Source organism: Parastagonospora nodorum (genome assembly GCF_000146915.1).
Source record: "Parastagonospora nodorum SN15 chromosome Unknown scaffold_17, whole genome shotgun sequence".
Taxonomy (NCBI): domain Eukaryota; kingdom Fungi; phylum Ascomycota; class Dothideomycetes; order Pleosporales; family Phaeosphaeriaceae; genus Parastagonospora; species Parastagonospora nodorum.
The window spans coordinates 851,937-874,749 of NW_001884565.1; the positions used below are offsets into that span (position 1 = coordinate 851,937).

The 22,813-nt window shown below is 52.1% G+C and overlaps 14 protein-coding genes across 14 annotated transcripts; 9 read left to right on the forward strand and 5 right to left on the reverse strand.

Moving 5' to 3' along the window:
• The first annotated feature begins 173 nt into the window (after positions 1-173).
• SNOG_10787 (hypothetical protein) lies at positions 174-1,335 on the forward strand. Its single transcript, XM_001800994.1, has 5 exons — positions 174-587; positions 639-699; positions 750-798; positions 846-1,054; positions 1,102-1,335. The coding sequence occupies exons 1-5, from the start codon at positions 367-369 to the stop codon at positions 1,225-1,227; spliced, it is 666 nt and encodes a 221-aa protein (XP_001801046.1). The 5' UTR covers positions 174-366; the 3' UTR covers positions 1,228-1,335.
• Positions 1,336-1,857: 522 nt separating this feature from the next.
• On the forward strand, positions 1,858-3,981 carry SNOG_10788 (hypothetical protein; the record flags this gene model as incomplete). The annotated part of the gene is made up of 3 exons (XM_001800995.1): positions 1,858-1,938; positions 2,219-3,544; positions 3,673-3,981. The coding sequence occupies 3 exons, from the start codon at positions 1,858-1,860 to the stop codon at positions 3,979-3,981; spliced, it is 1,716 nt and encodes a 571-aa protein (XP_001801047.1).
• Positions 3,982-4,445: 464 nt separating this feature from the next.
• SNOG_10789 (hypothetical protein) lies at positions 4,446-5,894 on the forward strand (the record flags this gene model as incomplete). The annotated part of the gene is made up of 5 exons (XM_001800996.1): positions 4,446-4,568; positions 4,618-4,741; positions 4,789-4,938; positions 4,986-5,455; positions 5,507-5,894. The coding sequence occupies 5 exons, from the start codon at positions 4,446-4,448 to the stop codon at positions 5,687-5,689; spliced, it is 1,050 nt and encodes a 349-aa protein (XP_001801048.1). The 3' UTR covers positions 5,690-5,894.
• Positions 5,497-6,973, reverse strand: SNOG_10790 (hypothetical protein; the record flags this gene model as incomplete). Its single annotated transcript, XM_001800997.1, has 1 exon — positions 5,497-6,973. The coding sequence occupies one exon, from the start codon at positions 6,971-6,973 to the stop codon at positions 6,011-6,013; it is 963 nt and encodes a 320-aa protein (XP_001801049.1). The 3' UTR covers positions 5,497-6,010.
• Positions 6,974-7,683: 710 nt separating this feature from the next.
• SNOG_10791 (hypothetical protein) lies at positions 7,684-8,601 on the reverse strand (the record flags this gene model as incomplete). Its single annotated transcript, XM_001800998.1, has 1 exon — positions 7,684-8,601. One exon carries the CDS (start codon positions 8,599-8,601, stop codon positions 7,684-7,686), a length of 918 nt encoding a protein of 305 aa, XP_001801050.1.
• Positions 8,602-9,282: 681 nt separating this feature from the next.
• Positions 9,283-10,311, reverse strand: SNOG_10792 (hypothetical protein; the record flags this gene model as incomplete). Its single annotated transcript, XM_001800999.1, has 1 exon — positions 9,283-10,311. One exon carries the CDS (start codon positions 10,309-10,311, stop codon positions 9,283-9,285), a length of 1,029 nt encoding a protein of 342 aa, XP_001801051.1.
• Positions 10,312-11,816: 1,505 nt separating this feature from the next.
• SNOG_10793 (hypothetical protein) lies at positions 11,817-12,283 on the reverse strand (the record flags this gene model as incomplete). Its single annotated transcript, XM_001801000.1, has 2 exons — positions 11,817-12,084; positions 12,219-12,283. The coding sequence occupies 2 exons, from the start codon at positions 12,281-12,283 to the stop codon at positions 11,817-11,819; spliced, it is 333 nt and encodes a 110-aa protein (XP_001801052.1).
• A 260-nt stretch (positions 12,284-12,543) lies between these two features.
• On the forward strand, positions 12,544-14,085 carry SNOG_10794 (hypothetical protein; the record flags this gene model as incomplete). The annotated part of the gene is made up of 4 exons (XM_001801001.1): positions 12,544-12,986; positions 13,048-13,358; positions 13,407-13,867; positions 13,936-14,085. The coding sequence occupies 4 exons, from the start codon at positions 12,544-12,546 to the stop codon at positions 14,083-14,085; spliced, it is 1,365 nt and encodes a 454-aa protein (XP_001801053.1).
• Positions 14,086-14,181: 96 nt separating this feature from the next.
• On the forward strand, positions 14,182-14,550 carry SNOG_10795 (hypothetical protein; the record flags this gene model as incomplete). The annotated part of the gene is made up of 2 exons (XM_001801002.1): positions 14,182-14,331; positions 14,425-14,550. The coding sequence occupies 2 exons, from the start codon at positions 14,182-14,184 to the stop codon at positions 14,548-14,550; spliced, it is 276 nt and encodes a 91-aa protein (XP_001801054.1).
• Positions 14,551-14,612: 62 nt separating this feature from the next.
• On the forward strand, positions 14,613-16,617 carry SNOG_10796 (hypothetical protein; the record flags this gene model as incomplete). The annotated part of the gene is made up of 4 exons (XM_001801003.1): positions 14,613-14,669; positions 14,720-15,448; positions 15,496-16,047; positions 16,117-16,617. 4 exons carry the CDS (start codon positions 14,613-14,615, stop codon positions 16,615-16,617), a joined length of 1,839 nt encoding a protein of 612 aa, XP_001801055.1.
• Positions 16,618-17,098: 481 nt separating this feature from the next.
• SNOG_10797 (hypothetical protein) lies at positions 17,099-17,520 on the forward strand (the record flags this gene model as incomplete). The annotated part of the gene is made up of 2 exons (XM_001801004.1): positions 17,099-17,210; positions 17,489-17,520. The coding sequence occupies 2 exons, from the start codon at positions 17,099-17,101 to the stop codon at positions 17,518-17,520; spliced, it is 144 nt and encodes a 47-aa protein (XP_001801056.1).
• Positions 17,521-17,557: 37 nt separating this feature from the next.
• Positions 17,558-18,879, reverse strand: SNOG_10798 (hypothetical protein; the record flags this gene model as incomplete). Its single annotated transcript, XM_001801005.1, has 2 exons — positions 17,558-18,565; positions 18,721-18,879. 2 exons carry the CDS (start codon positions 18,877-18,879, stop codon positions 17,558-17,560), a joined length of 1,167 nt encoding a protein of 388 aa, XP_001801057.1.
• Positions 18,880-20,591: 1,712 nt separating this feature from the next.
• SNOG_10799 (hypothetical protein) lies at positions 20,592-21,105 on the forward strand (the record flags this gene model as incomplete). The annotated part of the gene is made up of 2 exons (XM_001801006.1): positions 20,592-20,634; positions 20,684-21,105. 2 exons carry the CDS (start codon positions 20,592-20,594, stop codon positions 21,103-21,105), a joined length of 465 nt encoding a protein of 154 aa, XP_001801058.1.
• A 212-nt stretch (positions 21,106-21,317) lies between these two features.
• Positions 21,318-22,807, forward strand: SNOG_10800 (hypothetical protein; the record flags this gene model as incomplete). The annotated part of the gene is made up of 2 exons (XM_001801007.1): positions 21,318-21,530; positions 21,557-22,807. The coding sequence occupies 2 exons, from the start codon at positions 21,318-21,320 to the stop codon at positions 22,805-22,807; spliced, it is 1,464 nt and encodes a 487-aa protein (XP_001801059.1).
• Positions 22,808-22,813: the final 6 nt, after the last annotated feature.

A 22,813-nucleotide genomic window follows, 5' to 3' on the forward strand; every position in this document is an offset into this window, starting at 1 on the left:
AGTGTGTGTTGTGGCTAGGGCGGTGAAAGATTTGGGTGTGACGTGAAGAGGCGTGACGCCGATACTGCCAGCGCTCACGCTAGCAGGGTCGCACTTACCAGGTTCTACCTGCCGCAACATGGCACCTCTTATTCCTAGGCAGTAGCTCTGGCTCGAGGGTGCACTTATAACGACAACCTAATCAAGATTGTGGGGTTGCACTCCAAGTTTCACATCTTCTCGACTTCAACTTCGCGTGATAGACCCATATTCGCAGTTCGCCCAGAGCCGAGCATTACCGTGATACGTTCCTGAGCAATTACCTCCCCACTGTCGCCGCGCACGTCGCAGTGTACCAGCCCGAAAACTCGCACCCACTCCGCAAACATGAACCTGGTTGAGTGGGCGTTCGGAAAGCGCATGACGCCGGCGGAGAGACTGCGAAAGCACCAGCGCGCACTCGAGAAGACACAGCGCGAACTGGACCGCGAGCGCGTGAAGCTCGAGAACCAAGAGAAGAAGCTTGTCGCAGATATCAAGAAGAGCGCAAAGAATGGGCAAATGGGACCTTTGCGCATACAGGCCAAGGACCTCGTACGGACAAGACGGTATGCTGGACCACGTACCCAAGGCCAGGCAGCACAGCTAACGTGATGCAGGTACATTCAGAAGTTCTACCAGATGCGCACACAGTTGCAAGCGATTTCGCTGCGGATACAAGTCAGACCACGTCTATGATAAAATTTGTGATATGTTCTAATCGCGTGCAGACTGTACGAAGTAATGAGCAGATGATGCAGTCGATGAAGGGCGCGACCAGTATGTTTGTCTGCAAGCCCACTGCAACCATGTCTAACACCTCGCAGCACTCCTCGGCAGCATGAACAAGCAGATGAACCTCCCCGCCCTCCAGCGCATCGCAATGGAATTCGAGAAGGAGAACGACATCATGGACCAGCGGCAGGAGATGATGGACGATGCCATCGATGACGCCACAGGCATGGAGGACGAGGAAGAGAGCGAAGACGTCGTCAACCAGGTGCTGGACGAGATAGGCATTGACCTAGGGCAGGCAGTACGTATGGCACCGACCTGGCGAAAGCAGATGCTAACCCCCAGCAGCTCGGCGAGACACCCAGTGGCCTGCAAAAGGCCGCCGTGCCCGAGGGCAGAGTTGCGCAAGCAGTTGGCGGGCCGGATCCTGACGATGATGACCTGCAGGCTCGCTTGGACAGCCTGAGGAGGTGATGCCTTACTACGGCCGTGCCAAGTGTTTTGTATCTATGGTGGCAGATTGATCCTCGATAGCAGATGAGCTCATGGCAGCTCAGGCTGAATTGATACCAGTGGCGTTTTGGGGGTCTTCGTGTTCAGAATAGGGGTCCAGCACATGCCAAGAAATGTTGACACTGCATCCGAGATCTTGCAAGCTTTCACCGAATGCCGCAGATGTTCACGATGGTGATTTGTTGTTTCACCGGAACATGCATAACTAAGGCTTAGCTCCAAGATGATCCTTGCCCCCTCTACCGTCGAGCCGGCGAGCATTCGATCTGGGCCTTGCTGATCGCACCCTGCGTGCGCACTGCGTACCATGGACTCAAGGAAATGCCTGGCCGTGCGGTCTGCGTTTGCCCCAGGCCAACTGTCAAGTCACCAGACGTGCGTCAGTGGTGCGTGGATACATACAGTAGGCCGCGGGCAGCCAGGAAAGGTGGGGTAGGAAGGCGACAAACACATCCCAACTCCTCCTCTGGGCACGATCAAATTCCAGGGCAGTGCAGGTTCCCGTCTTGTCATCTTGACGCCTGTGCCCCGTCTCAACTCGCCGGTCTTCACTGCACCCTCCGCCACACGCTACCGGTACGTCACCAACTCATGTCGCTTCCCCCCTTCGCTGCTTCGCTGCTCTTCATTGTCACCAACGCTCGCACCCGCATCTCTCTTCCCTACACCTGCGCACGATATCCCACCCGACGTCACCCTTATCCGAGTATTTATATCGTAAGGACAATCCAGGCATCTGCATTCCTGCGCACGGCCCACATTCGTGACCCCTCATCCGTTTCTTTGCTAACAACAACACTGCGACTTCAGAAGCATTGACGTCACCTCACACGCGCCTACACGACCTCGAGCCCCCGAATCATACACCTTTGTCCCATCCGCCCCCTCGACAGCGCGCCATCGCGAATTCTTCAACCTGGCAGGAAACAAACGACGGAGCTTCTCCTCCCAGGCTGGAGGAGGCGGCTTACTCAACCGCATGTTCGGTTCCGGAAAGGAAGACGAAGTTGCTCCCGCAGACGGTCCGACAGCTGGCGACAACACAAAGCCCGCCGCAGCGACTGCCCCACCTACAACTTCAATGCCCGCCGACGACGCCTCTCTAAGCAGCGCGAAGCTGTCCGGCAACGGGGCTGCTTCAACCGACAGAAAGGGCAGTGATGTCGGGTCCACGCCCACCGCAGAGAAGAAGCGGCGGAGTTCTGGTGTGAGTCGCGCGCGGGATATGTTTTCAAGCGCAAAGAATTCACTCCACCTAAGCGGCTCTCCCCCAACGTCCAAATCAGTCGCATCGGAGAAGGCAGAGAAGAGCAGTCCGCAAACACCCATACAAAAGCTGGGCAAGACTGATGCGGCATTAAGTGTTCCCCAGGGCTCGCTCAACAACTCGGCCGGCGAGTCTGCGCCAGGCCCACGGTCTACTTTCCGCGTCGGTGTCACTGAGGACAAGAATAAAAAATGCAGGCGTACTATGGAGGACACACATGCATACCTGTACAACTTTCTCAGCACACCCGCACCGTCCTATGGCCAGGAGCCGCGCGGTTCCACGTCCGACGCAGGCTCAATTCAGACAGACGTGTCATTGCAACAGGTCGTTGAGACCGACAATGGATATTTTGCCATTTTCGACGGCCACGCTGGTACTTTTGCCGCTGACTGGTGCGGAAAGAAGCTGCATTTGATCCTCGAGGAGACGATAAGGAAGAACCCGAACACGCCCATCCCAGAGTTACTGGACCAGACTTTCACGGTTGTCGACCAGCAGCTTGAGAAATTGCCCCTTAAGAATAGCGGATGCACTGCAGTCATCGCCGTGTTGAGGTGGGAGGACAGGATACCCAATGCGCAATCGTCGACCGGCTCGGTACTGTTCGCTCCAGCCGCTGTCTCTGCTATTAAGAATGCGGAAGGTGGCGAGGATGCCCCAGTCTCGGACCCTGCGAGCGAGCAGGCTGTGGAGACAAAACTACGCAGTGAGGCCAGTCGCCAGAGGGTACTCTACACAGCAAACGTGGGCGATGCGCGCATTGTCCTCTGCCGTAACGGCCGCGCGCTTCGACTTTCGTACGATCACAAAGGCAGTGACGAGAATGAAGGGCGTCGCGTAGCAAACGCTGGAGGTTTGATACTCAACAACCGCGTCAATGGTGTACTTGCTGTCACTCGAGCACTTGGTGATGCGTACATGAAGGACTTGGTGACTGGCCACCCCTACACTACCGAGACTGTGATACAGGCGGATCAGGACGAATTTATGATTCTTGCCTGTGACGGAGTGAGTAGTTCCCTATACTCGGCTGGGAATTTTGCTAACAAAAAACAGCTCTGGGATGTCTGCTCCGACCAAGAAGCCGTCGACGTCTAATCCGCCAAATTCAAGATCCGCAAGAAGCCTCGAAAAAGCTTGTTGAATATGCCCTTGCGCGTTTTTCGACCGACAATCTGTCTTGTATGGTTGTCCGTTTTGACAACAAGGCGCTCCGACAGCGCAAGAACGAGGCGACCATTGGTGTTGATGGGGACCAGGCGTCAACGAAGGGTGGAGTTACGGAAGCAGACGCCATTGTTGCGCAAGCAAGGAGGTCAATGGACGAGGCCAGCCAGTCGACGGAGAGTGCCGCGAAGGAAATAATCATGGAAGAGTCGGAGGCGGAACCAGGTCCTGAGCTCAACCTTGAGGCAGCCAAGGCAGCACAAAAGAACAAGGTGTAAATTGAGCGGGACGCGGAATTCTACCATTACGTTGTTATGTCTCAGCGGTGCACTTGCTTATTCAGGGCGGCAGCAATTTTCGGGCTAGAGCTTTGGGTCTCAAGGGCATTCTCAGGGTTTCGCAAATGCTTCTTTGCATGTTCCCTCTGTAGTCAAGCCTGGCGTTCGGCAGAGAAGAACATGGGTCTTTGTCCTTTCATTGAGTACCTCGAGCGCTTTTCGAGTACAACCAATATGAGCTTGCAGTTTTCGGAAAATCATCTCAGACAGCATTCGATCGAGTGTGCCTGCAGTGTGACGGAAAAGGTGAAGGCAGGTCTTTGTGCGAGTCAAGTGAACGGAGAATCCCTGTCGCAAGATGCTCGGGACGCGCTAGTCCCCGCATCCATCGTCAGAGGTTCCCGTCGTGACTACACAAAAGTCTCCAATGCGGTTTGCGACACAGAGCTTCGATATCCTACAACATGTCTGGCGCAGACGCGGCAGCGAACTTCGCGCCTCTTGACGCGCCTGCATTTGTTGCTCCGAAGCACCTGCTCTCGCGCCCGACCGTCTCACCCGCCGACAAGGAACAAATAGAGGGCCTGGTGAGCTTGACGTACCTGATGCGATGCGCGGGCGCTGACAGAGTCATAGCGGACCATTCGCGCATTTTTGAAGGCGAGGACAAGCTACGACGTGCTGCCCATCAGCTACCGCCTGATCGTCCTGGATACCGCGCTGCTGGTGAAGAAGAGCCTCAACATCCTCAACCAGAATGGTGGGCACAGCCGGATGCCCTGACCGACATGTGCTGACACGGCATAGGCATCGTATCGGCGCCGCTCTGGGACTCCAAGTCGTCGACCTTCGCCGGCCTGCTCACCACGTCCGACTACATCAACGTCATCCAGTACTACTGGCAGAACCCCGACGCCCTCGCCAGGGTCGACCAGTTCCGCCTAAACAGCCTTCGGGGTCAGCAAACCGTCGTCCCGATCATTGCCGCTGCTAACCCTCCGCAGAAATCGAGAGATCGCTCGGCGTCACGCCCATCGAGACCATCTCCATCCACCCCGACCGCCCCGTCTACGAAGCATGTCGCAAGATGCTCGAATCGCGCGCACGCCGCATACCCATCGTCGACAGCGACGACGAGACACACCGGACCATGGTCGTTAGCGTGATTACGCAATATCGCATTCTCAAGTTCATCGCGGTGAATGTCAAGGAGACGCAGAAGCTGCGGAAGCCGCTGTTCGAGATGCCGAATGTCGGCACGTACCACGATATCGCGACGGCGTCCATGGATACGCCAGTCATGGATGTCATCCATATGCTGGTCAAGAAGAATATCTCAAGCGTGCCGATTCTAGACAAGAAGGGCGTAGTCCTGAATGTCTTCGAGGCCGTCGACGTCATTGCACTCATCAAAGGCGGCGTATACGACGACCTGAACCTCACAGTCGGCGATGCTTTGCTGAAGCGCTCAGACGTACGTCTCCATCTTTTACAAACAATTCATCTTCATTGCTAACATCAGCAGGACTTCCCTGGCATCTTCACATGCTCATTATCAGACAACATGTCCACGATATACGACACCATCCGCAGATCACGCGTTCACCGCTTCGTTGTCATCGACTCGGAAAGCAGACTCAAGGGCATCCTCACGCTGAGTGATGTCCTTGAGCATACTTTATTGGAAGGACTTGAAGATGACGAGTAGCGCTACGTCATCGAACGCCAACCTTTGTATCACGATTAGCTGGGGTTGCGAGCACTCCATCATTGTGGTAGTGAAGCCCTACAGCTCGAGACGAGAGGACGGGGAGCGGTAATGATTGCGGAGTTGCGAAACAGAAGGTGCCACACCGAGATTACGAGTGCAGAGGTATATCCTCACTATGCGATTCCCACAATATGAAATGAAATAGGTTCTTGAATCTGCATTGTCCAACTCCCCAGTTACGTATTCCCTTCTCCATCTCTGTCTATTCAACAAACTCCAAACAACGCGCACAAAGACGAAAAACACAATCCCCTCACCTTACTCCTCTCCATCCCCCTTATTCCCCACCGCCTCAAACGCACTATCCGGCGCCACAAGATCAAACGACCACACGCTCTGGCGGTGCGTCGGACACGGCGTGTCAAGATGGCGCGTTGGCCATGTACCTGCCGGACTCGAGGCCGATGTGCTTGAAGACACAAACCGCGTCGGCGGCGTAGACGCGTACTGCAAAAGAGGGAGAGAAGTCCGACTCGACACATCCCGCCCGATCTCCGAAGGCCCATCGAGCCGCAGAAGAGGAAGAGCGTGTGGCGGTGAACAAGGTCCAGTCGAATCCAAGCACATACCCGGAAGCGAACTCGATGGTCTTGTGCCCTGTATTTTCTCAACGAATGCGGATACGGGCCTGATCGGGTCCAGCGTGTCAGTGCTGCAGTACACGCCGTTGAAGTCGGCGAAGATGTCGTGCATCGCGCTGCTTGTGGGCGAAACCTCGATATCTGAGGAAGCCGGCGGGATGTGGATTGTCGGAAGCTTGGGGCTCGATGTCGAGGAGGCGGAGGAGGAAGAGGTAAATGTAGTAAGCCCTGATGATAGAGAAGTAGTCTCGGTGATCGGGTGGGCTATGAGGGGTGTGGACAGCGCGTGCAGGCTGAGTTCGAGTGCTGGTGGGATTGCGGGCGGGAGGGCGCATGATGGACAGCTAATTGATGCGCAGTGAAAGCCGGTCTGGAGGTCTGAGGCGTGAGGAGCGGTTTTGCGTTCTCGCGGGGCAAGCATCTTCTTGATGCCCTTCTTCATTCTGCGCCATAGTCCGTGTTTATTCGAGTCGTCGATGGTTTCTGGAGCGCGGGATCCAGTGGTAGCTGTATTTACATGCGTTTCGTTCTCCTTCTTTGCCTGCATCTTGCGTCCGAACATATTTCGTCGATTCTTCTTGCCGATGATATTCGCAGTAGCTTCATGCTTTTCGTGCATTTGCACCTCTTCACACGACATGATGGCGATTTTTGGGTGCGGCCGGCTGACTTGCGTAACTTTGTAGACGGTACCCTCGATTGGCTTTACGGTGATGAGGTTGGGGTAAGTAGACAGAGTTGTTCGCTGCATCTTAACAAAAAGTTGATATTATACCGACGCTTGTCGGTAGATTTGGTCGGTATAGAGGCCTCTAGGTCCCAAGAATTTGGTTATGTCAAGGTTTGGTTGATGTCGAATTTTGGTCGAACCGGAGTTTGGTCGAACTTGAGACAGGGGTTAGCTTGAGTGATGGTAGATGTAAGGTGAGTATTGGGTGTGGTGTAGCTCAGGGCGCGATGTTAAGAAAAAGTGAGTGCTGGAGATATGAAGGTGGAGGAGTGTTAGCGGCGGTGTGGGGTCCTTCATCGGGGAGGCAGCTAAGGGGTTGTGCTGGTAGTGATACGAGGCAACAAGACTTGTCGTTGTCATGCGACAGTGAATGATAGCAGCTTTATGAGGCGCATGGGTACATCATCAGGTGCGGCGCAAGTAAAATTGTTTATGAAAGTGTCATGATGAACAGGCATTCGCTAAGGATGACAGATGTGTAGTTCTCAACACTTCACCACCATAGTTCTTGACCCTTTTTGCTAACTTCGAGAAATTGTGCTTGAATTGTGAAATATCAAGACAGTATTATTTGAGGCCCTCAATCCATCTCCAGACAACAATTCTATTTGCTCTTCCTCTCACTCCAGAATCCTCCTCACGTCTTGCCGGATATCCCCACTTCCCTGTCCTTCTCTGGCAACTTCAAATATCTGATCGAGTACTCTGTCACAAATCTCCTGCTCTTCAGCAGCCGTCAGTGACTGAATCGTCTGCTTTACAGTCTTTCCAAACATGTTCCAGATGTCTGCCAAAAGTGGCTCCACAAATTCATTGTCGCCCCATCTGGATACGAAGTTGCGCATAGCATCGTAGCTCGTGCCACCTTCGCCGTTGCATTTATCGAGACAAGATGTCCCAAGCTCACCAACTATGTGGCACAGATCCGATGTGTCCCTCTCTCCCACCTCGCTCCGCTTGTCCTTGCCCTGACCAAAGTCAACAAGCATGACTTTTGGCAGAGTTTCGGTCTCTGGGTCGCGGAAACCAAGCAAAATGTTCGCGGATTGAAGGTCTCCGTGGGAAATTGGAGGGACGCAAGTATTGTGCAAGAAGTCGAGGGCGTGATATGTTTGTTGAAAGACTAGCCACACTAGACCCAGTGGCGGTGCTTCTATGTTCGGGTTGGCCACTGAGTGCAGGTCGCAGCAAAAAGGCAAAGTCGATAGGACCATCCATCCTGGCGCAGGTTCTGGGGGTGATTCGACCAGACTAATGATGTTGTTACTGCCGACATGGAGGTGGGCTTGCCGGCGGATGGACTCGAGAATCCCGCGTTCGTCAGCGAAGTGAGATACCAGTATGGAGATCTTGACTGCGACAACTCTGGAGACGGCGGCATCGATAGCTCCATCTTCGTCGCCTCTTTGGAATTGGACTCTCGCGGAGTGGACAACCAGGTCGTTCAATGCCAGAACGACTCGGCCACTACATCCTTCGCCAGCTGGTCGTAGGGTAGTGTAGCCAGGGGGCATTGCCGAGAATCCGAAGTTTGACATAGCGAAGATTTCTTTGGTTGACTCGTTTAGTTGATCGCTCCGGAAGATATTTATTAGTATAGTAACCTATTTGGACTATATAGAACGGAGATCTTCTCTTCGTTTGCTAGCAGTAGGGTCATCGTGAAAGAACGGGTGGACTTGCATCTTGTCGGCTGCCTATGGCGATACGGAAGGGAAAGGAGCGTGGCAAAAATACAGAGCAGACAAAGTGAAAGCCATGTGCCGGATGGGCAATCGGGACATGAGAGGCAAAGATATCATGGTGCCCGAGTCGCGACTCTCGACGAGCTCTCCGCAAAACTGGATTTGAGGGCAAAGTCATAAAATAGCGTCCCAGTAATCAAGTCGATCATGGGAGAAAAGCAGAAGAGAAACCAACCGGCGCCAGTCTGGCTTATATATCCTCAAGTCATCCTTTTGCGACTCATCTCCTGGCGTATGGCAAGCAGATCACAGAAGAGCAAAGCGGTGGCAATAAATGTCACATAATCACGCGGATACCATCTTTGCGATGATAACCGATATTCATAAATAAGGAGCAATATGTGAAGGAATAATAGCATATTACGCTCTCCATGAATTGAATGGAATAAAGTAAACTAATCAAACCCGGATCAAGAACGAGTTACAGACTGTTGAGTTTGTACAGGCTACTCGAGACACGAAACATGTTTAGGCTCATATCGTGCTTTCAGAGCATGCTGTTTGAGCAACGTTCTGGGCTTTTGCAGTAAGCAGCTCCGTAATTTTCGTGTGCATGACCTCGGAACGAGGCCGAGTCACACCCAAGATCATGTCTCGTATTTGGGTCCGAGCAGTCTGTGGCATCGAAAGAATCTGGCGGTGAGCGAATGGACCAAAACGCTTGCACAGTAAGCCATATGATCGCTCATTGCCAGCTGTCCAAAGCATCTCGTTGATCAGCCAGTGAAAGCTATGCAGCATTGGACCCTGTCCGTTAGGATCGGGGAGATGTTTGCACATATTGCATCCCATATAGTTCAAATCTGAGCCATGCATGACTTTGTCCATGACGTCGGCCAACCCGGAGTAGTCTCGTCTGAACTGATTCACAGGGCAATTGGAATCGTCCAATCTAGCCAGACCAAAATCGATTACCTTGACCTGTAGGAGTTCAGAGCCTTCTGCGTAGCCAAGGATGATATTTCCGGCGTGCAGATCGTTGTGAATCATTGGTGGATCGCAAGTGTTGTGTAGGAAATGCAGGGCTTTGCGGAGTTGCCAGAATATCAGCCACACAAGGGGTTCCGGCATGGTCTGATACCGCTCTAAAAGTGTTGCCAGGTCGCAGCATATCGAGAGAGTCGATGTTGCAATCCAATTCTGCGTTGGACTGAACGTGTCCACTGCGGTAAGCTCGAAGAATGGGAGACAGACTCCTTCTGGTTGTTGTTCTCGGATCGCCTTCAAAGCAATAACCTCATCTCGGATACCATCGAGCCCGATGGGGCAGGCGATCTTAACTACTTGCAATGTGGACATCAGTGCGCTGACTTTGTCTGCAACATTGCCCTGCTCACGGGCTTGTGTGGCTGCTACTGCGTCCTTGGGTAAGCAAAAGTATGCATCTGCGTGGCAACCACTACCGGCTTCGCTTACCAGCAAGAATGAGTTCGGAATATCGGGACTGGGCTCAAACTCAATCATCACCGACTCGGGGATCCCTTGATACTGCTCGTCTGTCATGTTGATAAGGGGAATCAGTAACTGGTTGTTTGTTATGTTGAGGTTAGGAATTGTCGACATAGAAGCCGTAGTTGTTGTCTATAAGTTCTCGAAGGATATGAGTATTTTAATAGGGACTGCCCACATTGTGGGTGCAAGGTAAACCTATCATCCTTTACTATGTGCGCATGTAGAGGAAGTAGTGAATTTGACAGATTTCCCATTGGTACCAATCCTAATTTGGAACATTACATCTCCTTTTTGGGTGATACAACGAGGAAGAAGTGCAACGTGCGTCATGAAGAAACAATGTTAGAAATAATCTGCAAAGTCGAGTCGGAACGATCTACGACTAGTGATGCATGTGTTTTCAAGTTCAACCTTATCTGCCCCATTGTACAACAACGTTGATTGGTACTCAGAGTTTCCATCTGACAGAGAAGCGCGCGCGTACATCATACGTAGCATTATCCACCTCAGTGACTTTGCTTACCATTGAGCCGTGGACGCGCTTAGAGTCCGAGGACTGTGAACGTTGACGGTCAACGAATGTGGCACTGAAGCTTTGGAAGGAAATCAGGGCTTCAATCGAGGCAGCTATCATCCCTACATAGTCAACGGACATGGCCACCCTTGACTTCACATGCATGCCCGTAATCGACCTTGCAAAATGCAACAATCAGAGTTTTAGACGCGAACTTGAAACAGACCTGAGATCTGTAATCACAGATGTAGGATTTCTATACTTGAGAAATCACGGCATCTCTAGCGTCGTAATAGCAAATTTGGTAGAAGCACTTCCGCGATTCTTCTCTCTATCGCGAGATGACAAGGAAGAAGTCGCTTCGATGTGCCTTCCTTCCAGGGTATGAGGAGGGATCTGATGAAGGCGGAGGCTGTGGGGACTTTGCAGGGTCGCTCCGATAATTCAACCATTGCACAAAGAAGAGAGAGTGATAAGGGACGAGAGATCGATAGCGCATTCTTGAGGGGCAGGTATGACACTTGTAGTAAGAGGCAGCTGCGCACGGAGATTCGTAGTCGTCAGGATGTGGGAACAAAGTTCAATGGTGGTGTTTTTGAGGGGTATGTTGATGAAGATTCATGCTCGGCATGATCTGCAAGTCTCGAACTGGTAGGCTGAAGCTTTACACAGTGTCAATAGACTTCGAATGCGATGATAATGCATTGTGTATAGCTTCAGGCTATTGGATAGGCTGTCACCTGTTAGTCGCGAATTCAAACTTGTCGAAGTACAATGAGGCTCAGCTATTCTGCACGTTAGCTCGAAATGCTACGCGCGCGATCTCGCTTCCCCTCGTGATGGCGCCGCGACGCTCGTGATTGTCAAGTGACGAAGCCCCGAGCGACTTCGGCTTCCATCGGATGTTTTATCGGCCCTGCTATGATTGGTCCAAGCCCTCCATTGTTCTTCTGCAGGGCTGAAATTAATTGCGCCGCTTCGGAAGACCCGTCGAGTGCTTCTTGTTCTGAGCGCTTTTGGCAGTCTGTTTTGGTGATCTGGCTTACTGAAGACCCGCCAGCTGCTCCGGTTGCCTGTTTTGATCGCTCTTTTCGACGCTGCGAATCGGGCCGATTTGAGTTGCACAGCGTGACTGTGGAAGATAAGGAAAGCAGATGAAGTCTGCAGCTATGGGAATGATCGGTGTGTCGTAGCTGAATAGCTCGAGTGGTTTGGAGGGACGCAGGACTGAGGCGACGAGGAGAAAGACGTAGCGTAGTTTTGCTGGAGCTTCATCGAGTGACCTCGTTTGTGCGAGAACTCCATCGCCTCTGGACAACCTTTCATTTCTCTAAAATTCGAAACATCATCTTCGTCCGTCAGTCGTCACTGCAGTGGCCTTTTACATGGCACAACACTGTGCTCTCCTTGTAGCATCTGTAACTCAACTTCACTTTCAGAATACGAGGCTTGGCGTCGATGAGGTATGCCATCGCCAGTGCTCCGGGGCGGTCTGGGAACCTCGGACATGATGGCCGGGCATTGCAGGTTCGTTACGGGCCTTTCGGTCAAAGATGGGGACAAGTGATCCAGCGATTACGTACCGTTATCTTTGCGTGACGGAAGCAGCCCGTGGCCGGAATTTATACCGGCCATGAGGTATATAGACGAAGGTTGAGGCGCTCGAGGAAGTGCTTCACCACCACAACATCTCTTTGAGCACGGACCAAATTCCATCTGAAGTATATTCAGACGTCTTTTGCCCCTGACATCCTCGTCTTTTCTTCAATATGTCGCCCTCTTCCTTTGAATTCCCTGTCCTCGACGACACCAAGCCCAATGACCGCTCCCTACCAGCCTTCATGGTCTCCACGACCCGAGGCTTCCTGCCGCGTCAAGAGCCTGTCGTCGAGCTGCCCAAAGAGTTTGCTGCTCTTGAAAGCCTCTTGCAACGCATGCCCATCAAGAAACTGTCGGGTGAGCCAGGCTTACTGGCCGACTTCACCTTTGGCGACACTGTGTTGAAGGAGCTGCCTGACTTGTCGCCCGAGATTGAGAAGTACCGCGATGACCTTGTCGTTATGAATGCTTTGTATCGCGACTACTCTTTCTTGGCTTCGGCGTATCTGTTTGAGCCGTGTCATGAAAGACATATGAGAGGAGAAGATTATGGCCTAGGAAGGCAGTCGCTGCCGAGATGTATTGCGCTGCCTATTGTCAAAGTTGCCGAGATGTGAGTCTCTTTGGCGGTCTTCAGTTTGATGTGACCTCGTCTAACCAGTGCTGCTCGATAGTGCTGGCTTCAAGCCGTTCATGGAGTACGCTGGCTCTTATGCGCTCTTCAACTACCGTCTTGAGGATCCAGCAAAGGGCCTTGAGTACGACAACCTCCGATTGATCCGCGCTTTCGAAGCTGGATTGGACCCATCGTCGTCTGAGGCTGGCTTCGTCCTTGTGCACATCGCCATGGTCAAAGAGTCCGGCGCCCTGGTCAAGGGTGCTGCTGACATGCTTGACTCTTGTGCTGGCCGTGATCGCGAGCGTTTCAACGATGGCCTGCGTACTCTTGTCGGTGGTTTGTCTAAGGTCAATGCTGTCATGAACAGTGAGTATACCTACTTGTCTTGTTGTGCGATGACTAACTTGGCAATAGCAATGTGGAAGCGCAGCAAGCCAAATGGCTACACTAGTTTCAGGACGTTCATCTTTGGCATCACTTCGCAGTCCATGTTCCCTAACGGCGTCATCTACGAAGGCGTCAGTGAGGAGCCGTTGTCTTTCCGTGGCGAGTCTGGAGCCAATGATAGCATGATTCCCATGTGCGACAATCTTTTGCAGGTCGCAATGCCCGAGACACCGCTCACAGACATCCTCAAAGATTTCCGACAATATCGACCAGGTAATCACCGCGAGTTCCTCGAGGCTGTCCGCGATAGTGCCGAGCAGTCTGGTGTTCGCGAGTTCGCTACGGGAGACTCTGTGTCGGCTGCTTTGTACCTCCAGGCCCTGGATCAGGTGCGCGACTTCAGATGGAGGCACTGGTGCTTCACAAGGGAATACATCCTGAAGCATACATCGCACCCGACCGCGACTGGCGGTAGCCCCATTGTGACGGCAAGTACCAGACATGTACCTCAGCGTTCCAGGCTAACCTCCATTAGTGGCTCCCAAATCAGCTGCAGGCTGTGCTCGCACAGATGGCCGAGACATTCGAGTACTGCAAGTCGATCAATGGTGTTGACGACATCATGGAGACGGCAAACACGCAATGTGAGACGCTGCGAAAGGAGGTGGAGAAGTATTGTGGCGAACGTGGTGTTGCAGCGTCCTGAGATGGAGATGTCGCGTCCTATTCTAGACGAATGAATAAAGTGACAGCTATTCGTAGCCTTCAGCACGCCTTTGAGTTCTGATTGCCCTGGTGAATCATGGCAAAAGCGAACGCTCTCGTGTTTGCGCCCTTCCTCGTGATTATGACTGGTATTGCATGCGATCACGTCCCCCTTCAGTCACGTGGTTCGTATCTGAGGGCGCAGATGGCAAGTTCAGCCCTTAAACACGAGGTTGGCGTGGCTCAAGTGTGACTGACGCGTGAGGTCGTGATTCCGCGGTGTTTGTGACTCAGTGTCTATGCGTCATGCGCTATCGATAGCGACGCTACTTTACCCCAGATGTTCCCGATGTTCCCTCTGGCTAGCAATCCAGCGCCACCTTCCAGAATCTCCTCGATCAATCAACGACTGCCAGCCAACTCATGGAATTCTTACCCTTCACACGAATACCCTCCGTCATACTAATACGGCGAAACTTACGAAAACGAACCTGAGCAAGCTCCACAGCTAACAACCCCACAACGACCATGGCATCACGACACGCCCCCAAACAGAACCCTGTTGAGCGGCGGAAAGGCGAATCAGTACGTGCACACGTGATTACGTGTTTCACTATGCTAAAGAAACACGACAGGCTCTAAGCGAATTCGCCGACTATGTAGAGAAGCAGCAGGCACTGCGCCGACCACCCGGGCAGACACCCGCCGTTCTTGAAGACCACGATGAGCTGAGCATCCTGGACGAGCTTGGCCTTTCCGACGATAACAGCGCGCATATCCGCCTGAGGACGCTGCTTACGGACCCCGCTGAGGAGAATGTCCCAGCGCTTGTTGGGCATATCAGGGAGCGCTTGGCGGAGGGCCATGGCGAGGCGCTGTTCGACGTCGGACTCGAGGACAATGGCGAATCCATGGGGTTCTCAAAAGAGAACTGGGAGTTCGCTCTGGAGCGGATAGGAGTTGCCTGTGAAGAGCTGAAGGCCGACTACAAGATCCTCATGACGCGCAATGTGGGCGGCGACGCTGAGGTTGGGCCGAGGGACGCAAAAGAGACGGGCGTGAGTGGCAAGATGATCCTGCGACAACGGCCAGAGAGCGTGGATAATGTCATCGAGACGCGGATAGCGGTGGTCGGCAATGTCGATGCGGGCAAGAGTACCATGCTTGGTGTACTTGTTAAGGGCGGGCTTGACGACGGCCGTGGCAAAGCGCGGGTAAATCTTTTCCGTCACAAGCACGAGATTGAGAGTGGCAGAACCAGTTCTGTGGGTATGGAGATTATGGGTTTTGACAGCAAGGGCGAGATTGTTGTCTCAAATACTGCCGGCCGAAAGCTCACATGGGAGGAGATTGGACGTCGATCTGTAAGGACTTCACCCTGATTCTTGTGGGACAACGCTAACCAACACAGGCGAAAGTGATTAGCTTCACTGATTTGGCGGGTCACGAACGATATCTCCGCACCACCGTCTTCGGTATGCTATCTAGCGAGCCCAACTACTGTTTGCTGATGGTCGCTGCGAACAACGGTCTCGTCGGCATGAGCAAAGAGCATCTCGGTATTGCTCTCGCGCTGAATGTGCCAGTCATGGTCTGCATAACCAAAATTGACATTTGTCCTCCGCAGATTCTGGAGCAGACCATAACACAGCTCACCAAAATTCTCAAGTCGCCTGGCGCGCGGAAAATACCCATCTTCATCAGTAATAAGGAGGAGTGCATCAACACTGCGACTCAATTCGTGTCTCGTCGAATATGCCCCATCTTCCAGGTGTCAAATGTCACCGGATACAATCTTGACTTGGTTCGCACCTTCCTCAACATATTGCCCCATCATGGCAACTACGACAGTTCAGCCCCTCTCGAGTTCCATGTTAACGACACGTTCTCCGTACCTTTCGTCGGCACCGTAGTTTCAGGTGTGGTCAAGTCAGGTGTAGTCCACGCAGGCGATACCATCTTGGTAGGACCTGACAGTCTAGGCCAATTCACAACGACCAAAGTCCGTACCATTGAACGGAAAAGAATACAGGTCCCTGGTTGTTCCGCTGGTCAGTCCGCCAGTCTGGCGCTGCGAAATGTCAAGAGGAAAGACGTCCGGAAAGGCATGGTCGTCCTGCACAAGCCTGACAAGCCTGATGCAGCGACTGGTGTCCCTCCGAACCCCAAGGTCTACCGCGAGTTCGTCGCCGAAGTACTGATTCTGTCGCATGCAACCACCATAAAGACCAAGTACCAGGCGATGCTGCACGTCGGGCCCGTGTCCCAAACATGCGCCATTATCGACATCGATCGTCAGTACATACGAACAGGTGATCGAGCACAGGTTGCATTTCGATTCGTGCAGCGACCGGAGTACTTGACTGTTGGCGATCGAATATTGTTCCGTGAGGGTAGGACAAAAGGGTTGGGTATCGTCAAGCAAGTTGGTTATGACCCCAAACATCCGCTGAATCCGGATCTCCAGAAAGAGAAAGACCAGGAGAATGGCAAGGAGAACCAGCAGGATGGGAAGAAGATGGAGGCTTCGTGAGTTTGAACTGAAGATACGTTGTTCACATATACATATGGGCAGTATAGGCCACTGTCAATATACGACCTTTTACGCTACTCGGTCTTGATGCTTGTGGAGTTTGTGATGCTGATGTCCGACGAGGGTTGACTCAGCAAGCCCAGTCCCGTTCTTACTTCCGCTGTGACCCACCAGCTTAACGCGGTACAAGCCTTGGGGTTGATTCCGCTTCCGCCAGCCAAGACCTTTTCTCCGAGCGGAGCACAACGGCGATAAACTTCTACAACATCGCCGCGTCAGGTGCCTGAAGCTGGATTACGAATTGGCCTCGGCACTACTCCACAATTCAAACGCTCGATGAGGAGCTCCTCGGCTTGCCTCGTGCACCTAAGAGAAGCGAATTTCATGTGAGCATAGATAAGGACTATACAATTGTTCTTATAAAGCCCTCACTATAGCTTTGCCTATCTCCAGACTCTACTCACTGCACCCACGCAACATCATGTCATCCCTCCAATACTTCGACTACGAAGGTTTTGGCGAGCGATCCAAGCAGAATCTCAACTACAGCCAGGCCGTCCGACTACCCAACACTATACACATATCCGGCCAAGGTACCTCCCCTTTCCCCTCTCCACCCACCTACTAAACAACCAGGCGGCTGGGACCGTCTAACCGACGGCCTTCCCCACCCTCCCTCGACGCCGAAATCGACCAGGCATTTGCCAACGTCGAACACGCGCTGCAACAAGCCGGCGGCACGGGACTGCAGCAGGTGTACAAATTACAGATATACATTACCGGAGATATGAATGCTTACTTTGAGGGTTTGACGCGGCATTTGAAAGGGAAAGGGTTTGAATTCCATGGCCCGCTGCTCACAGTTGTACAGGTGAAGGGGCTGTTCAGGGATATGAGGATTGAGATTGAAGCGGAGGCTTGGGTTGGGTTGTAGTAGCCTCTAATCGTCCAACTTCAACAACGACACTTTGCTCTTTTCCAAGTCAAACGCCGTGTGCACGCCTTCCATGAATGCGGAACCTAGCACTACCCACTCTTCATTGACTTGTGGTAGGTATGCGAAGGGAAGCACGCAGCGCTTTCCCTTGTCGATGTCTTGTACCTCGGTCAGGTAGTCCCACGGCGTGAGCACGATTACTGCGTCCTTGCTGAACGAAAACACAATGTTCCGAAGTTCGTCGCGCATCGAACAATCCAGGTCCGCGAGCTGATCGCCCATGCCTAGGTTTGGATGGAGATGGGTTTGGATCTCGGTGAGTAGGGTGGCGGGGAGCGAGATGTAGCTGAACGAGTTTGTGAAGACGGCTTTGTATCTTGACGCCTTCCTGGCACCGGGATTGTTTGAGGGTGGGGATTGAATGGCTACTGAGTCCAGTTCGACTGTGTAGCCGCTCGAGATGTAGTATGATAGTTGGCTGAGGTCCTCACGCGGCGCGGCGTCGATGAGAGGAATAGTGACAGCACTTCTCGCCAAAGCTTCGGAAGGAATGTAGCCTAATGCTAACTCCCCGCTCTCATCATCACGACGGGGAAGCCTGAGAGAGAACACGGGTCTGCTGAGAACCTTCTGATCCAGCATATTCCGCAGGGTGCTCTTCGTACTAACATTCGAAGCCGGTGTGCGACTTTGGAGGCGTGCAAGGCCCAGTGCGCTATCCAAGGGTGCTCCGTTAGAGTACATGGATCGCCAGAAGGTGGCTTCTTCGAATTGCTGGTCACGGATTTCCAGACCACCAATTCTCAGCACATCTTGCGACAAATGGCCGGATGTCGAGAGGCCTTCATACATGATCTGAGCGTTGGCTTTGCTGGGGTGGTAAGTGGTGGAAAGCGATGCATCGTACTTGTTCTGTTCCCGGCAGTATTGCGCCGTGACCGGGTCTTGCAGGCACGCGATAGATGGGACGAACGTGTCTGACCAACTCAAATCGACAGACGCGGTGAAGGGCTGTGAAGGAGTTCCGATGCCTATAGAGGTGCTGTAGAGGAGATGGTAAAACGTTGATTGATCACGGCGGTTTAGTGGATGCTGATAGTCCGTCTGCTACGAAGTCAGCTGTGTGAGCCATACATAGACTTCTGGAGGGATCTTAGCACGCGGACCTCGGATTTTTGGAAGGTGCCGACATGTTGGTTGTAGAATTGCCAGTCGTCGAATTTGAAGCGAATGGTTGTGCGCTTGATTGGTACTGTCACTATGACGGCGCTGCACAGAGGAAGAAGGACAAAGATCAGGATGGCATGTATCTCGTTGCTTAGCATCTTTGGAATGTGAGCCCGAATTTTGAGAACTCGAGGGCGTAGTAAAGCTAAGAAACTGGAGCTTGTACGTTGAGGCACCTTGATCTGCTACCTAGGTAGAGACGTTTCCACGTTGACGTCGTGGCTCTAATTGGAAATACTTGGGCGTTTTATGACGTCAGAACCGTCACTAATCGGTCAGAGTGGTGTGTTCAGTGCTGATAATGGTTTTGTCGTTGCGGCATGGAACACATGTACGTAGACACTCTGCATTCATAGAAGAGCTAAGGGCCCACATGAGCGAGGCATCTCTGGTGTTGGGGGCCGTGGGGTGGAAGCGAAACTCGACAAGACCAGAACAGAGCGTATTTGTGGCGGCTTAGCAGACGTCAGCAAATGCGAATGCTGCGCGGAAACTATATTGTTGGATGTCGTTGGGTGTGATGAAACATGCCCAGGTGTCAATCCTAAAGATGCATGTAGCGCGTAATCGTAACCGTCTTAGCGGCTTCGAGTGACCAAAGGCACCCACTCCAATCCTTTCCTCCACGACTTGCTTATTTCAGCTATCGCCCAGACACCTCAAAGTCAAACGAACGAGCATAAAAGCGATGGCTCTACCCATGTCCTAGGTCAGAAAGTCTTTCTGATTGATATTCTCCCGAATTGCGCCCAACGTGGACCATATTCGGAACCTGTGGGTTGTCTATGCTCCTGAGGAAAAGAACTCTGATTCGATCATGACGCAAGTTCCTTAGCTTGAAACAATCAGAAACATGTCAGCTATTGGCGATCGACATATATGGGTTTGGATGTGAGGCGCAGTACATGTGGCACAGTTCGGACAGTCAAACGTACCTTGGTAAGGCCGAAGATGACGTTCAGACGAAATTTTGCCCACATGCATGAGCATCCTACAGATGACCGCTCATGAACGACTTCTTGTCTATGTCTCAAAGCTACGGAATTAAAATACAATGCCAACCGTGCGCCCTAAGAGATTGAGGTGTATCATGAGCCTTCAATACCCAAAGAGACATACTCTGGATGGAAGACCCGTAGATGATATGCGGCACTGTCATTCCGTCATATCATCCGTTGGCTGCCACTGTACGACGCCACGGAAACAATGGCCAGCTAAGTCATGCCCCAAGCTTTCCGGCTGACAGTTGCATGGAACAAAACCTCAATCCTTTGCCGCAACCCTTTACCAAAACACGCCGAGCGTCTCACCGGACTCCGAATGGATCATGCCAGTCCGCCAGTGATCAAGTCTTATGGTTTTCCAGAGCTCGCCAAGGCCTACACCATGGCCAATGTATGGCTTTCACAAACGCATGGTATGAGGGCTATGAGCTTGCTAGTCAGCTGAGACTCCAGGGCGATGTTCCCGCAGAGATCAATTTACGTCTCCGGTCATTTATTTAGGACGTACACCCAACTGTCACGCCGGTCATGTCTTGCTACGCCCTTTTTCGTCTTGCTACGCCATGTTGTATCTGAAAACGCCGTATTTTGCCTTGCCTGAAATGGAATGTATGATGTGAGTACTTCTTGGGTGTTCTGCTCAGTACATATCAAGTGGACATTCTTCACTCAGCGATTTTTTTCATCGTTCCCATTCACTCCAACTCCTTTGCATCTTTCTGCTTCATTGCTTTAGAGAGCTTTTGACGTCTCTTCTATAGGCTACAGCTACGGTAAACGCCCCTTCCTACAGTGCGTGGCACACAATGTGGAATCCGTCCCCTTTGGCTACGTTTGTTACGCTCTCGGGTATGTACGCTAAATAACAGTCACGCAGGTCAAGACTAACATCGATCAGCGCTGTGCGTATCTCTAGTACAACCCAGAGTATTTCCGCGCCAGCTAGTTTCTTCTGCGCAAAGTTCCGGGACAGCCCCTCCCCTGCCAACCCCTTCCAACAAGAATCTTTTCACTCCTGATTTCTATGAGTTCCTAAAGTCCGGCAACATATCACCAGAAGGCAATAACCCAGATCCTAAACCTTCTGCGTGGATTGCCTTGGGCGATTCGTTTGCGGCCGGCCCGGTGCAGGCGACGAATTGCAAGATGGCGCAAACTGCGTGCGCGGGAGCCAAAATTACCCCTTACAACTGCAAGCAGATGCAAACATACCAGGTCCAAACGGTCCAGATGGTCAAAAGCCGACATTTACACTTAAAGCTTGCACCGGCGATGTCACAACGGACCTTACGAATCGACAAAACCCAAACTACCAATTAGGTGATATCGGACGTGACACATCGTTTGTTACTCTTTCGATTGGGGGTAACGATATCAAGTTTGTTGATATCCTAAAGAAGTGTGTGTTTGGGTTTCCGCCCGTGATTGGAGGGCCTGACTGGGAAGCGCTTCTCAGCATATCTCGAGACATCCTCTTTGGCCAGGAATTTCACGGCCACTACAATGATGTGATGAACGGCGTCTTATCCAATATGGAGTGGGATAAACGAGGGTCTCCTAACACTGGAATCTATCAAACCGGTTACTCTCAATTCTTCGATGCCTATACAGACCAGTGCGAGGGCACCTCGTTCTACATTATCGACTTTCTTGGGCCGAAGATTACAAAAGACCTACGAATGAAGTTAAACAGGCTCACTCACGAGGTCAATTATGTCATTTCATACTATGCAGACCTCTTGAACGTAAAACAATCGCGCGCAATTGGAAGTCCGAGCGTCTTTCATCCGCTATCAGCTTTGTCGACGTCGACATCGGTTACAATAACCATAGATTCTGCCGACAAGGTGTTCAGGAGCCGCATCATCATAATTCAGACACAAACTTTTTCAATCTCAACTTGCTCGCGTCAACAGACAACAAGACGGTAATGGTCAGCGATACGAACATGACGATTCCCCGCGAAAATGCTACGGCCGAATGGATTGACGCCAACTACGGTGATGGCGTCCACGCATCATGGGCGTGGGTTATGAAGACCTTTCATCCGACTGAAGCGGGATTTACTCATACGAAGGATATATCGATGTACCCTAAGCTGCGCTTCCGAGACGCCATGCGATTCTGGGGGTCAACTTCGAGTAAAGATGTTGATCTTGTGGTTCTAGGTGACTACGTTGCATTTGCCTCCCAAGATCCGAACTCCCCCATTTATCAAGGAATCATCCCACATTTGAAAGCCATCTTCCGAAACTATCGATACTATGGCATGCCTCCTGGGTCGAATGTTCGTGTTAGACCAACGTTCTCTGGTTCACAAAAGCCACAGAACGCCAACTCAGCGTTCCACGAATGCTACAAACTAGCAACCATCGATGAATTGCACGACAAATTCGTCGACTCGCCTGATTTCTCTACCCGAAACAAGGTCATACTTCTGATGGCTGGAACCCTCGACGTATTTTATGATATAGATCTGGACCACTGGCCTGACCGTTACCCCGGCCTGGTTCATGATATTTTCGAGAACGATCATGACGCCAAGATATTTGCTGGCCACATTCCCATGATAGGTTACAATTCCGACGACGACGAATCATTTAAGTGGTATGGACTCCAAAAAAGGATTGCACAGTTCAATGCTCGACTCAATGCACTTGTTGATCAGCTAGCAACGGAACACAGCTACCGCATCATGACCGTTCACACTTCGGCCACCACAAGAAAGCACCTGGACGAAGATCTGATCCTGCCCAATGCGAGAGGATATCTTCGCATTGCACTTAACTTTGTCGAGTATATGGCCATGGCCGCGATGATGGGATGGTTTGACACTGGCTCGCGCGGGGCCTCGAATAGCATAACTTCGAGCGGCATAGCCAGTCAATTTAACGTCACAGCAACGCGTCCCGGGAACAACAACACCCTTGTCGTAGACAAAGTTACCTGCAACCAGGAGTTTGAGTTCTTTGCAGGACAGGGTATGCCATCAAAGGAAGACACTCTCAAGTCAATCCTGTGAGGCGCC